This window comes from Heptranchias perlo, chromosome 5, assembly GCF_035084215.1.
Source record: "Heptranchias perlo isolate sHepPer1 chromosome 5, sHepPer1.hap1, whole genome shotgun sequence".
NCBI classification, from domain to species: domain Eukaryota; kingdom Metazoa; phylum Chordata; class Chondrichthyes; order Hexanchiformes; family Hexanchidae; genus Heptranchias; species Heptranchias perlo.
In genome coordinates this window covers 21,206,604-21,221,594 of record NC_090329.1, presented here as the reverse complement: position 1 = coordinate 21,221,594, position 14,991 = coordinate 21,206,604, and the positions used below count along the sequence as shown (strand labels likewise).

General features: G+C 43.0%; 1 protein-coding gene across 1 annotated transcript in view; it reads left to right on the top strand.

Annotated features, from left to right (window-relative positions):
- The window catches only part of shprh (SNF2 histone linker PHD RING helicase), a 95,175-nt gene extending 80,593 nt beyond the window's left edge, over positions 1–14,582 (top strand). The window contains exons 28-32 of the mRNA XM_067984073.1: positions 211–303; positions 913–999; positions 2,661–2,839; positions 8,018–8,098; positions 8,805–14,582. Of these exons, the coding sequence (XP_067840174.1) occupies positions 211–303; positions 913–999; positions 2,661–2,839; positions 8,018–8,098; positions 8,805–8,904 (540 nt within the window). The 3' untranslated portion in view covers positions 8,905–14,582. The remainder of the gene's footprint in view (positions 1–210; positions 304–912; positions 1,000–2,660; positions 2,840–8,017; positions 8,099–8,804) is intronic.
- Positions 14,583–14,991: the final 409 nt, after the last annotated feature.

The window sequence follows — 14,991 nt, the reverse complement described above, 5'->3', positions numbered from 1 at the left end:
GGTCTTCTCTATGTTTAACTGGAGGAAGTTGCAGCTCATCCAAGACTGGATAACGGTAAGCAGTCTGACGACACAGAGGCAGTGGAGAGGTCAAGAGAGGTGATGGTGAGGTAATAAATCTCACAGGACCAGAAGTTCAGAATGTGACAGCTGGCTTTAGCCATTCTCGCAGTGCAAAGTTTAAACTTTGGGTTATTCCTTTTGTTTCAGGGTAGCCATTCTACCAAAGTGGAGGCTGTGCTCAGGACATTGAAGAAAATCCAGCGGAAGGAGCCTGAAGCCAAGGCCCTGGTGTTCTCCACGGTAAGTTATAACAGCTCAACTCTGTAGACAGCGCTGGGCAAGAAAAACATTCAGCTTCATATTTGTTTTCTTTTTTGAGGACATCTCATGCTCAAAGGAAAGGAATGTCCTTCCTGGTTAAAAAGATACAACTTCACCACATGGGCGGTAACCTGGTGGAGTGGACTGGTATCCCTCAACCAGCATCACTAAAACAGATTATCTGGTCATTATCACATTGCTGTTTGTGGGATCTTGCTGTGCGCAAATTGACTGCCGCGTTTCCTACATTACAACAGTGGCTACACTTCAAAAAGTACTTCATTGGCTGTAAAGTGTTTTGGGACATTCTGAGGTCATGAAAGGCGCTATATAAATGCATACTGTTTCTCAATGGAAGCTGTCACGTCTTTTTTATCAAATGCAAATTCTACAGTGCCACATTGAGTAGGCATCTATAAACTCTCAGACCTGTCCTGTTGTGTCTGTCCCTGGGCACTGCACCAAATGTTGTAAGATGATAATTTTAGATAGTGCGACATTCATCGTTCTCAAGATTTTGTTTGTCCAGACCAAGGTTTCATTGAATTGTTCTTGTCTAATTTGGATTCTGTGCTGTTACTTTTACAGTGGCAGGATGTGCTGGATATAATAGGGAAAGCCTTGTTGGACAATAACATGGAGTTTGTTCAGATCAATGGAATTCACAAGTTCCAGGTAAGGGTAGACTCAGCTATTTGGATATTGCTAGCATACATAAATTGCACAGGGCCCAGCAAAGTACACCTGAACAGGGGATTAATTTTTTAAAAATTATTATTCATTCTCGTCACTGGCAAGGCCAGCATTTATTGCCCATCCCTAGTTGCCCTGATTTGATACAACTGAGGGGCTTGCTAGGGCACTTCAGAGGACAACCACATTGGTGTGGGACTGGAGTCACATATAGGGTGACATGGACATGTTGGGCCGAAGGGCCTGTTTCCATGTTGTAACTTCTATGATAGGCCCAGACTGAGTAAGGATGGCAGGTTTCCTTCCCTAAAGGGACATTAGTGAACCAGTTGGGTTTTTACCACAATCTAATAGCTTTATGGTCACTTTTATCGGTCCCAAATTTTTATTTCCAGGCATTTTAAACTGAATCCAAACTCATGTTCTCTGGATTATTAGTCCAGGCCTCTAGATTACCAGCCCAGTAACATAAGCCCGACTCTACCATACCCACGATAATCTTAGCAAGGTTTCAATCCTTTTACTGGAGATCAGTGAGGACTAAGGGAAGCTTTTGTCATTGGGAGTTTTACTACATTTAGAAACACAGCTTTAGCACAAGAGGCCATTTGGCCCTTTTTCCATGTGCTGAATTTAGGCCACACTTGAGAACCATTCCCTCTTGTGTTGCTTTTATGTGGCCCCGTTTCCTCTCGGACTGGTTTTACACAGTTCCATTTCTGGTCAAGGGCTCACTTTATACAGTTCCATTCCCTCAGTGCAGACTTTACACGGCCCCATTCCCTCTCGAGGGCTGGTTTTCCATGGCCCCATTCCCTCTCGAGGGCTGGTTTTCCATGGCCCCATTCCCTCTCGAGGGCTGGTTTTCCATGGCCCCATTCCCTCTCGAGGGCTGGTTTTCCATGGCCCCATTCCCTCTCGAGGGCTGGTTTTCCATGGCCCCATTCCCTCTCGAGGGCTGGTTTTCCATGGCCCCATTCCCTCTCGAGGGCTGGTTTTCCATGGCCCCATTCCCTCTCGAGGGCTGGTTTTCCATGGCCCCATTCCCTCTCGAGGGCTGGTTTTCCATGGCCCCATTCCCTCTCGAGGGCTGGTTTTACACAGTTTCAATTTCTTGTCTTTTCCCCAAACCCTCTTATTTGCTGAGTTTGTTGAGTTCTTCCAAGGTATTCTTAATTATTTTTTCGGTAAGACAGAGCGAACAGTAAAGGAAGTGGTGTTGCCTATATGTCAAAGACACCTGGGGATACATGAAGTGGATCCCGAGGGGAGGAGTAAACTATAAAATGAACTACTCTGGTTAGCCAGCTCAAATGCAAAAAAAATCCAAGCAACTACCAGGAGTGTGCTCACATATAATAAATGGCCACTTGGACAAGGTACCAGAGGGTGCCCCGAGTCCAAGGAACTGTGCCCAGCACGAGTCAGCATTTTCAACAGAGCGCAGAGAAAATTTGCAAAAAGAAAAATTCATTTGACCAAACTTGAATGTGTGAAACTCTCCACCTGGGCATTACCAATTAGAAAGCTATGACTAGGGATAAGTTCATCCACATAACCTACAGGCTCCATCACAGCATTTAACTGTTAAATGATTCCACTACCTCACCCTAGTTAACCAAAAATACAATTGTATCTTTTAGGAGAATCTGTCAGCTTTTAAATACGATTCCAAGATCAACATTTTGCTGCTGCCCCTCCATACAGCATCGAATGGTTTAAATATCATTGAAGCTACGTATGTGCTGCTGGTGGAGCCTATTTTAAACCTTGCCCACGAGCTACAGGCCATTGGGAGAGTGCATCGCATTGGACAAACCAAGTGAGTAATAGTTAAAAATTATGTGATCCATCCATTTTTCTGATCTAATTCTTTTGTTGTACAATAATCCGTATCATGCAAATACATAACCAAAATTACATAGAATGTGTAGCACAAAAACAGGCAATTTGGCCCAACTAGTCTACGCTAGTGTTTATGCTCCACATGAGCCTCCTCCCGTCCCTCTTCATCTAACCCCATCAGCATATCTTCTACATCCTATATCTGAGGGTTCTTAAAGAGGTGGCTGCAGAGATAGTGGATGCATTGGTTATGATCTTCCAAAATTTCCTAGATTCTAGAACAATCCCAGTGGATTGGAAGGTAGCAAATGTGACCCCGCTATTCAAGAAAGGAGGGAGAGAGAAAACAGGGAACTACAGGCCAGTTGGCCTGACATCAGTCGTCGGGAAAATGCTGGAATCCATTATTAAGGAAGTGATAACAAGGCGCTTAGAAAAATCATAATATGATTAGGCAGAGTCAACATGGTTTTATGAAAGGGAAATCGTGTTTGACCAACCTATTAGGGTTTTTTGAGGATGTAACTAGCAGGGTAGATAAAGGGGAACCAGTGGATGTAGTGTATTTGGATTTTCAAACGGCATTTGATAAGGTGTTACACAAGATAAGGGCTCATGGGGTTGGGGGTAACATATTAACATGGATAGAGGATTGGTTAACGGACAGGGAGTAGGGATAAACAGGTCATTTTCAGGCTGGCAGGCTGTAACTAGTGGGGTGCCACAAGGATTGGTGCTTGGACCTCAGCTATTTACAATCTATATTAATGACTTCGATGAAGGGACCGAGTGTAATGTATCCATGTTTGCTGACGATACAAAGCTAGGTGGGAAAGTAAGCTGTGAGGAGGACACAAAGAGTCTGCAAAGGGATGTAGACAGGTTAAGTGAGTCGGCAAGAAGGTGACGATGGAGTATAATGTGGGGAAATGCGAGGTTATTCACTTCGGTAGGAAGAATAGAAAAACAGAATATTTTTTAAATGGTGAGAAACTATTAAATGTTGGTGTTCAGAGAGACTTGGATGTCCTTGTACAAGAAACACGAACAGTTAGCATTCAGGTACAGCAAGCGATTAGGAAAGCAAATGGAATGTTGGCTTTTATTGCAAAGGGGTGGGAGTACAAGAGTAAGGAAGTCTTACTACAATTGTACAGGGCTTTGGTGAGACCTCACCTGGAGTAGTGTGTACAGCTTTGGTCTCCTTATCTGTGCCTTAGAGGCAGTACAGCGAAGGTTCACTAAATTAATTCCTGGGATGAGAGGGTTGTCCTTTGATGCAAGGTTGAGTAGAATGGGCCTATACTCTCTAGAGTTTAGAAGGATGAGAGGTGATCTCATTGAACCATATAAGATTGAGGGAGCTTGACAGGGTAGCTGCTGAGAGGTTATTTCCCATGAATGGGGGGCTTAGTCGCAGGATAAGGAGTCGGCCATTTAAGACTGAGATGAGGAGGAATTTCTTCATTCAGAGGGTTGTGAATCTTTGGAATTCACTACCCCAGAGGGCTGTGGATGCTAAGTTGTTGAGTATATTCAAGGTTGAGATAGACAGATTTCTGGACTCTAGGGGAATCAGGAGGCGAGTGACTCACCTCCTGACTCCCCAAAGCCTTTCCACCAAATACAAGGCACAAGTCAGGAGTGTGATGGCATATTCTCCACTTGCTTGGATGAGTGCAGCTCCAACAACACTCAAGAAGCTCGACACCATCCAAGATAAAGCAGCCCGCTTGATTGGCACCCCATCCACCACCCTAAACATTCACAACCTTCACCACTGGCGCATAGTGGCTGCAGTGTGTACGATCCACAAGATGCACTGCAGCAACTCGCCAAGGCTTCTTCGACAGCACCTCCCAAACCCGCGACCTCTCCCACCTAGAAGGACAAGAGCAGCAGGCACATGGGAACAACACCACCTGCACGTTCCCCTCCAAGTCACACACCATCCCGACTTGGAAATATATCGCTGTTCCTTCATCGTCGCTGGGTCAAAATCCTGGAACTCCCTTCCTAACAGCACTGTGGGAGAACCGTCACCACACGGACTGCAGCGGTTCAAGAAGGCGGCTCACCACCACCTTCTCAAGGGCAATTAGGGATGGCCAATAAATGCCGGGCTTGCCAGCGACGCCCACATCCCATGAACAAATAAAAAAAAAAGGGATATGGGGATTGGGCAGGTAAGTGGAGTAGAGGTCAAATATTAGCCATGATTTGATTGAATGGCGAAGCAGGCTCGAGGAGCCATGTGGCCTATTCTTGCTCCTATTTCTTCTGCTCTTATGTACCCCTTTCTCCCTCATGTGTTTATCTAGCTTTACCTTAAAAGCATCTATGTTATTCGCCTCAACTACTCCTTGTGGTAACGAGTTCCACATTTTCACCACTCTCTAGGTAAAGAAGTTTCCCCTGAATTCCCTATTGGATTTATTGGTGATTATCTTATATTTATGGCCTAGTTCTGGTCTCCCCTACATGTGGAAACATCTTCTCTACTTCCACCCTATCAAACCCGTCAATAATCTTAAAGATCTCTATCATTATTAGAATATTAATATTAATAATCTATTAATCCTGCTGAAGTCTCTGTGTTAGTGGTGGAATACATTAATCTGACTGATCGTTTTATTGGATTATTTAAGTGTTAGTTTGTCTTGGTTAGAAGCACTCTCGCCTCTGAGTCAGAAGGTCGTGGGTTCAAGCCCACACTCCAGGGATTTGAGCACATAATCTAGGCTGACACTTCAGTGCAGTACTTCTCTGTGTTCAATTTTTTTAAAGAAGAACCTTGGTATACTGCCCTGATATCAGCCTCTTTTTTTTTAACATCCACCCAAACAGGCAGACGTGGCCTCGATTTAATGTCTCACCCAAAGGACGGCACCTGTGACAATGCAGCACTTCCTCAGTACTGCGCTACAGTATCAGCCTAGATTATGTGGTCAATTCCTTGACATTCCATGTTGCAATAACCCTCTGTGTAAAGAAATCTTTCCTGTCCTCTCTTCTCCCTCTCTAGGGCCCCGATATTAATGGGGAGGCGGGATGGCAGTGGGGTGGGGGGGGGTGATTGGGCGTGTGGCTAACCCGCCCGATAAAAAATGTCTGTTTTCCACACAATCGCAAGTCAATTGGAGCCACTTAACGTGGCTTCCGAGTTTGCCATCCGAAACCTGCGCAGTGGGCAGACTGCGCACCCGCATCACAGGCTGTCAGCTGGAGGAGCTCTATTTAAAGGGGCAGTCCTCCAATGGCTGCTCCTGGAGCAAACACCCACACACCACAGTGGAGCAGCACAGGGGAAAGGCTGCTCCAAGATTTAGCGATGCCTCACTCCAGGTGCTACTGAATGGGGTGAGGAGGAGGAGGGATTTGTTCTACCCAGCGGACAGGAGGAAGTGGCCTGCCTCTGCCACCAAGAAGGCCTGGCTCGAGGTAGCAGAGGAGGTGACCAGCAGCAGCAACGTCTCCCGTACCTGGGGCCAGTGCAGGAAGCGCTTCAATGACCTAACTAGGTCAGCCAAAGTGAGTACACTTACTGATTCTCCTACATTCCATCTTCCACATCATCACCCGCACCCCCAACTCATTCTGCACTGCCAACATTACTCTATCACATCACTCCCCACACCCACGTAATGCTCATCCTCAACTCACCTGCACTTCCTCACCTCCCCATTAGTCACCCCACCACTACCACTCAACCCAATCCTCATACAATGGAGGAGGTGCAATGCAGATTCACCAGAATGATACCAGGGCTAAAAGGGTTAAATTATAAGGACAGATTGCATAAACTAGGCTTGTATTCCCTTGAGTGCAGAAGATTAAGGGGTGATCTAAATGAGGTGTTTAAAGTGATTAAAGGATTTCATAGGGTATATAGAAATAAACTCTTTCCTCTGGTGGGGGAGTCCAGAACAAGGGGGCATAAACTTAAAATTAGAGCTAGGTCGTTCAGGGGTGATGTCAGGAAGCACTTCTTCATACAAAGGGGAGTGGAAATCTGGAACACACTTCTCCCCCCCGCCCCCCGCCACAAAAGCTGTTGAGGCTGGGGGTCAATCGCCAATTTCAAAACTGAGATTGATAGACTTTTGTTCGGCAAGGATATTAAGGGTTACGGAATGAAGGCAGGTAGATGAAGTTAAGACATCGATCAACCATGATCTAATTGAATGGTGGAACAGGCTTGAGGGGTTGAATGGCCTATGTTCTTATGTTCCTATTAAAACCTTTCATAATTTTATAAACCTCTATTAAACCTTCTCTAAGCCTTCTCTACTCCACTGGAAATAGTTCCAGATATTGAAAAAACTCCTCATAACTATAGTTTCCCAACCCTGGTACCATCCTGGTGAATCTACAGTGTATACTCCCTGTGGAACAGAGCCCTGCCCATCCACCCTATCCCCAGGCCGAAGACTCCGTTCCAAATCTCAGGGACAGGGATCATTTGCATGGTCGGGGGAGCCGCCAACACTACAAGGGTGGTTTGGCTCCCAGTCCAGCGATTTTTAAAATTCTCATCCTTGTGTTCAAATCCCTCCATTGCCTCACCCCCTCCCTATCACTGTAATCTCCTCCAGCCCTACAACCTTCCAAGATCTCTGCGCTCCTCCAATTCTGGCCTCTTGTGCATCCCTGATTTTAATCACTCCACCATTGGCGGCCGTGCCTTCAGATACCTAGGTCCTAAGCTCTGGAATTCCTTCCCTAAACCTTTCCGCGCCTCTCCTCCTTTAAGGTGCTCCTTAAAACCTACTTCTTTGACCAAGCATCTCCTAATATGTCCTTATGTGTCTCGGTGTCAAATTTTGTTTGATAACGCTCCTGTGAAGCGCCTTGGGACGTTTTATTATATTAAAGGCACTATATAAATGCAAGTTGTTGTTAAATTTCTTTTCTAAAAGTGAAATAAAAACAGAGAACGGTGGAAACACTCAGCAAGTAAGGCAGCATCTATGGAGAAAGAAACAGAGTAAAAGTTTCAGGTCGACAACCTCTCATCAGAACTGGAAAAGTGACGCAACTATCAATGGCTGTCATTTATCTCAAGAAAGCCAAAGTCTATTTAACTGGAGCTGTCTCTGTGCAGCTCTTTAAATTTTTTTTGTGATGTATAATCATTTCTCTTGTCTCTTTCTAGACCAACTATAGTTCATCGGTTTCTAATTAAAGCGACAATAGAGGAGAAGATGCAAAGTATGCTTAAAAATACTGAGAAAAGGTGAGTTCAATTTTCACATTATAAGGTTGATATTTCCATTTTTGTAATGCATTGAAAAATGCTGCAAGATTAAAATGAGTCTTTTTCTTTAACGAAGCTTCCAGCTTGTACAGTCAAAACCAATCAAATGGATAGGTTATTGCTTGCTTTATTAATGTGTTCTTCATCCTTGGAGTCTATATTGGTTCTACTGAATCAGGTCAGTAATCTGTTTTTTTTAGTGATGTTGGTTGAGGGATAAACGTTGGCCAGGACACCAGGAGAACTCCTCTGATCTTCGAATAATGCCATGGGATCTTTTACGTCGACTTGAGAGGGCAGATGGGGCCTCGGTTTAACATCTCATCCGAAAGACGGCACCTCCGACAGTGCAGCACTCCCTCAGTACACTATTTCGAAGAAGTTCTCTCTGGTGTCCTGGCTAATATTTATCCCTCAGCCAACACCTAAAACAGGTTATGTGGTCATTTATTTCATTGGTGGTTGTGGGAGCTTGTTGTGTGCAAATTGGCTGCTGCGTTTCCTACATTACAACAGTGACTACACTGCAAAAGCACTTAATTGGCTGTAAAGCATTCTGAGGTCGTAAAAGGCGCTATGTAAATGCAAGTTCTTTCTTTAAGAAAAAAAATACTTCCACATTTTGGAACTGTTCCATTATTTAGAAATTAATTAATCTGATTTTTCTTTCTGAATTGGTCTTTAGTCACAACAAGTCGGTGATTGTGCAATCTGAAGCTTCTGTCCTGACTGTGGGGGATCTGGCAAATCTCTTCTCAGAGGAAGAGAGGACTACAGCTGAATGAAGGAGGCTCATTGACTTATGGGCTGAAGATTATTAACGTACACTGCCTGCTTTATTATCTGTGGAATCTCAGAGAGTGGTACAGAAATCGGCTCGAGCTGCACCTGGAAAATAATGAAACAAACAAACCTGAACTATGAGTGAAATCGAATTAAGGCACAGAAATTGGTTTCTTGTATTAGTTAATAACCCTGAATTTAGGAATGTTGAATGCAATGGGAAATATCTAGTGAAATGTTGAATACTGTGTGAAGGTGAAGGTCTGTAATGAAAATTCACTTACAGTAGGGAAGGTCTGTAATGAAACATTGAATACTATGGGGGATGTAATGAAATTGTAAACATGTTGTTCGTACTCTCCTTTACGATGTCACACATAGCTAACAGAGCAAATCTTCCTACTATGTCTTTAATGTAAGGTCAACTCTGAGAAGGCCAAATCCTTTGAGATTTAACTCCTTTAAAAAAAGTAGATTTAAAACATGTATATTAGGAACAATGTATTTACACAGAATGATAAAAGTTTGGAATAATCTACCAAATAGGGATCTTCAGACTGCTGTTGGATAATGATAGAAGAGTTTGGGTAGTGGGGGGAATAGACTTTGATGGAAAGTTTGGGTCGTGACTTGGATTGACTTTGGGAAAATTTGGGTGATAGGGAGATGAATTTTGATGGAAGCGTTTGGGTGTTAAGGAGATGGATTTCAATGGGAGAGTTTGGATAGAATAAGAAAATCTTGTATTTAAATAGCAGCTTTTAGGTCCACAGGATGTCCCAAAGCATTTCAGAACCAATGGATTACTTTTGAAGCACAGTTACTGTTGTTAAGTAGGCAAGCCAATTTGTGCATAGCAACCCACAAACAGCGGTGAGATAGATGACCAGATGATCTGTTTTGGTGATGTTGGATGAGGGATAAATGTTTACCAGGACACGGAGAGTTCCCGTGCATCAAAGACATTCACTGGAACAGTTAATGAGACCTTGGTTTTAACATCTTATCTGAAAGACAGCATTTCCGACAATAGCTTTTTCAGTACTGCGCTCAAGTGTTAGCCTAGATTATGGTCGAGTCTTGAAGTGTGGCTTGAACCCAAGACCTTCTGACTCAGGTAAGAGTGCTACAAGGTGAGCCAAGCTGACACTGGAATAGTAGGGAGGATGGACTGCGGTAGTAGACAATAAGAGGCCTTTTCTCACCTTTGAATTGTCTCATTCCTATATCAGATTCAAATGTAAAATATCGTGGGCCAGGATTAATTTGATGAGATAACCCCTTTTTAAGAAAAAATGGGTCATAATTTTAATTGATTATTTAAGATTAAACTGCTATACAATAACTTTTAAAATCACAGCATCAAGAGACAGTATCAATTGAGCATTTGCGGCTAGCGATCAGCCATTGCCACTTCCAGCCTGTCCACATGACTGGGGCTGTGTCTTTCTTTCCCCGTGTTAGTTATTCCACCCATTGATACATTATTTATTACACAGTTTGGGGATAAACTTCCTCCTGCTGATAATCTTAACGAAAATTTTCCTGTGTCAACTAAATGAGATTTCCCATTTTGTATCCACTCTCTTGTTTTTGCGAAATTATCAGTGGAAGGAATTTCACTCCTCAGTTGCATTATTTGTTGCTGTGACTATATTTTGCTTAATGTACTTGTTCAGCATTTTCAAACTTTACACAAAGATTTTGTGATTTTATTTTCATAACTGAAAGAAAATTAATGGGGCTTTTTCCTCCAACTATTAATATGAAGAGGTTTCCAATATATGAACCACTTTTTTTTTAAAAATAAATCCCAGGATTGATACCTTTATGGATATCAAAGCTCTCATGTGATAGAACTTTTATTCACTAATTGGAGGCCACTACTCTGGCACATCCAAACACAGTGGGAGTTCTGATCATTCGAAGTGAAGATTTTAAACCTTCAAACCTAACTGAACCGTACTGTAAGAAAGAAAGAACTTGCATTTATATAGCGCCTTTCATGACCTCAGGATGTCCCAAAACGCTTTACAGCCAATGAAGTACTTTTGAATTGTAATGTAGGAACGGCGACAGTAAATTTGGGCACAGCAATGAGATAAATGACTAGATAATCTGTTTCAGGTGTTGATTGAGAGATAAATATTGGCCAGGATACTGGAGAGAACTCCGCTGCTCTTCTTCAAATACTGACATGGGATCTTTTACGGCTACCTGAGAGTGCAGACGGGGCCTCGGGTTAACGTCTCATCTGAAAGACGGAACCCCTGATAGCGCAGCACTCCCTCAGTTTGCACTGGGATTGCTAGCCTAGATTATGTGCTCAAGTCCCTGGAGTGGGGCTTGAACCCACGACCTTCTGACTCAGAGGCAAGAGCGCTACCAACTGAGCCAATGCTGACATTTTGTAGGGTTCCGGGCATGTACGGTACACAGCATGTTGTTGAACCCAGATCGTGGGTAAAGTTGTGCATTGGATCATCACCTGAACTACCAAGTGAGTGAATTGAGTTTGTAACTCATTCATGGAACTATAGAGACCATTAGAGCTATGTAGGAAATTTGCGTAAAATCTGCAGGAATTTTTTTTTCAATGGAAGCTGACTATTTAATCATCCCCCCGCCCCCGTATTCTTACTGCACCTCCCATCATTTTACAACAAAAACATAAGGAAATACTGCAGACATTCAAAACTAACCTTAACTTAAATGAGTGCAGGTAACAAAGGGACAATCTATGATGAAAAGTACCCTTGAAGCTTCACACAGTATGATGTCTCTGTGTGGCTACTCTTAATTTGATGTAGCACGCTAGCGACTTTCATCACTGCATGCAGGGCTCATTGACAAATACGAAAAACTAGCAGTTCATATTGGAAAATTGGGTCCTTTTTAGGAATGATTTGCTGTCTGTGTGCTCTTTTTTTCCCTATGATAGAGAAATTGCAACATTCCCCACTGACTCCTTTTCCAAAGGTTAGGAACATAGGTACTGGAGGAGGCCATTCAGCCCCTCGAGCCTGTTCCGCCATTCAATTAGATCATGGCTGTTCTGTATCTTAATTTCATCCACCCTTGGTTCCGTAACGCTTAATATCCTTATCTAACAAAAATCTGCCCATCTCAGTTTTCAACTGACCCCCAGCCTCAACAGCTTTTTGGGGGAGAGAGTTCCAGATTTCCACTACCCTTTGTGTGAAGAAGTGCTCCCTGTCATCACCCCTGAATGGCCTAGCTCTAATTTTATGGTTATCCCCCTTGTTTTGGTTTACTATAAAACTTGCTCTGTAGGTCTTCTCAAAAAAAAAATTACACTGCGCCTCCTTCCAAAATAATTATAATTTGTAAATGCAGATTTTTATTTTGCGACTGACACCAGAAGGGGCAAATTTTAATAATTTGTGTTTTTAGAACTTTGAATGTGTGCGGAGATGGTAAAATGCAGGCAGATGCAAAATTTGAAAGGTAAGTCAGTCTGCCTTGCGTTTCTGGAGTGTGTTAATGCTAACAATTCAGTACAGTCCATGCAGATAAAGGGAATTCATCCCAGGAATACAAAACATAAATGCATTTTACTATTGGTACCCCCATCACATAAGAAATAGGAGCAGGAGTAGGCCACACGGCCCCTCAAACTTGCTCCGCCATTCAATAAGATCATGGCTGATCTTCTACCTCAACTCTACTTTCCCGCCCTATTTCCATATCCCTTGATTCCCTTAGTGTCCCAATATCCATCGATCTCAGTCTTGAATATACTCAATGAGCATCCACAGCCCTTTGGGGTAGAGAATTCCAAAGATTCACAACCCTCTGGGTGAAGAAATTTTTCCTCATCTCTGTCCTAAATGGCTGACCCGTTACCTTGAGAATATGACCTCTAGTTCTAGACTCTTCTACCAGGGGAAATAGTTTCTCCGCATCCACCCTGTCAAGCTCTCTAAGAATTTTTTACGTTTCAATGAGATCACCTCTCATTCTTCTAAACTACAGAGAATATAGGCCCATTCTACTCAAATTCTCCTCATAGGACAACCCTCATCCCAGGAATCAATCTAGTGAACCTTCGTTGCACCCCCTCTAAGGCAAATATATCCTTCCTTAGGTAAGGAGACCAAAACTGTACATAGTACTCTAGGTGTGGCCTCACAGAGCCCTGTATAATTGCAGCAAGACCTCCTTACTCTTATACTCCAACCCCCTTACAATAAAGGCTAACATGCCATTTGCCTTCCTAATTGCTTGCTGTACCTGCATGCTAACTTTCTGTGATTTATGTACAAGGACATTTAAATCCCTCTGACTACCAACATTTCTTAGTCTCTCACCTTTTAAAAAATATTCTGCTTTGCTATTTTTCCTACTAAAGTGAATGAACTCACATTTCCCCACATTATGCTCGATCTGCCACCTTCTCACCCACTCACTTAACCAGTCTGCATCCCTTTGCAGCCTCTTTGCCTCCTCCTCATAGCTTACCTAGGTTTGTATCGTCAGCAAACTTGGATACATTACACTCGGTCTCCTCATCTAAGTCACTGATATAGATTGTAAACAGCTGAGACCCAAGCACTCAACCTTGCGGCACCCCACTAGTTGCAATCTGCCAACCCGAAAATGACCCGTTTATTCCTACTCTCTGTTTTCTGTCCGTTAACCATTCCTCAATCCACAATAATATATTGGCTCCAATCCCATAAACCCTTATATTGCTTAACAACCTCTTGTGTGGCACCTTATCAAATGCCTTTTGAAAATCCAAATATACGACATCCACTGGTTCCCCCTTATCTACCCTGCTAGTTACACCCTCAAAAAACTCTAATAGATTTGTCAAACACGATTTTGCGACAAACCATGTTGACTCTGCCTAATCATATTAGGATTTTCTAAGTGCTCTGTAACTTTGTCCTTAGTAATAGATTCTAGCATTTTCCCTATTACTGATGTCAGGCTAATAATAGATTACATTCAAATCCATCGTTTTTTATGGGCTAAGATAAAGGTGTCTGTGTCATTCATGGCTCAGTGGTAGCACTCTCGCCTCTGAGTCAGAAGGTTGATTCAAGTCCCACTCCAGAAACTTGAGCACAAAATCTCGACTGACTCACCCAGTACAGTGCAGTACTGAGGGAGTGCTGTTCTGTCGGAGGTGCAGACTTTCAGTGGATGTAAAAGATCCCATGGCACTATTTCGAAGAAGACCAGGGGAGTTCCCACAGGTGTCCTGGCCGATATCCCTCAACCAACAGCACTAAAAAACAGATTATTTGGTCATTATCACATTGCTGTTTGTGGGACCTTGCTGTGTGCAAATTGGCTGCCATGTTTGCTTACATTATAACAGTGATTACACTTCAAAAAGTACTTCTTTGGCTGTAAAGCACTTGGGGACAGGCTGAGGCTGTGTAAGGGGCTGTATAAATGCAAGTTGTTTCTTTCTTCATTAAATTGTGTGTAGTTTTGTCTTTTCCATTATCATTTTTGTAGAAAGTAACAGCTCATTTCTTAATAAATATTGTGGTGTTCCAAACTGTGATGCCTGCTTTTAAGTCATCGAACTCCAGCTATTTAGAAATTACTTTGAGAGTCGCTATGATGGAGGCCGCAGGTTGGAGTTTACTTTGCAGAGATGTTCTATTAGTGCAGGAGTTATTAAAGTATTTGTTTCAATGTTCACATTTTTAGTGCAATTTTGCTTTTATTACAGATTTTTCACCACTGATATTTCAGTGTTAATTTCAGGAAAAATCAGGGGTCCAATTTTTTTTTCCTCCTTAAGGTAAGTTATTTTAAAAGTTCCAGAAGTACATCATGTTGCAGTTTTTAAGTGACGCAGATTGAAAGAAGGTGTGGGGCGGAGATCAGGTCTGGGCGGACCTTGCTACATCTGCCTAGCAATGACCAATGTAATAGATAATCTATTTTTTTAATGATGTTGGCTGAGGGATATGTATTGGCCAGGACACCAGGAGAACTCCCCTGATCATCATCGAATAGTGCTGTAGGATCTTCTATATCCACCTGAGAGGACAGATGGGGCCTCCGAATGACGGCATCTCTGACAGTGCAGCACTCCCTCAGTA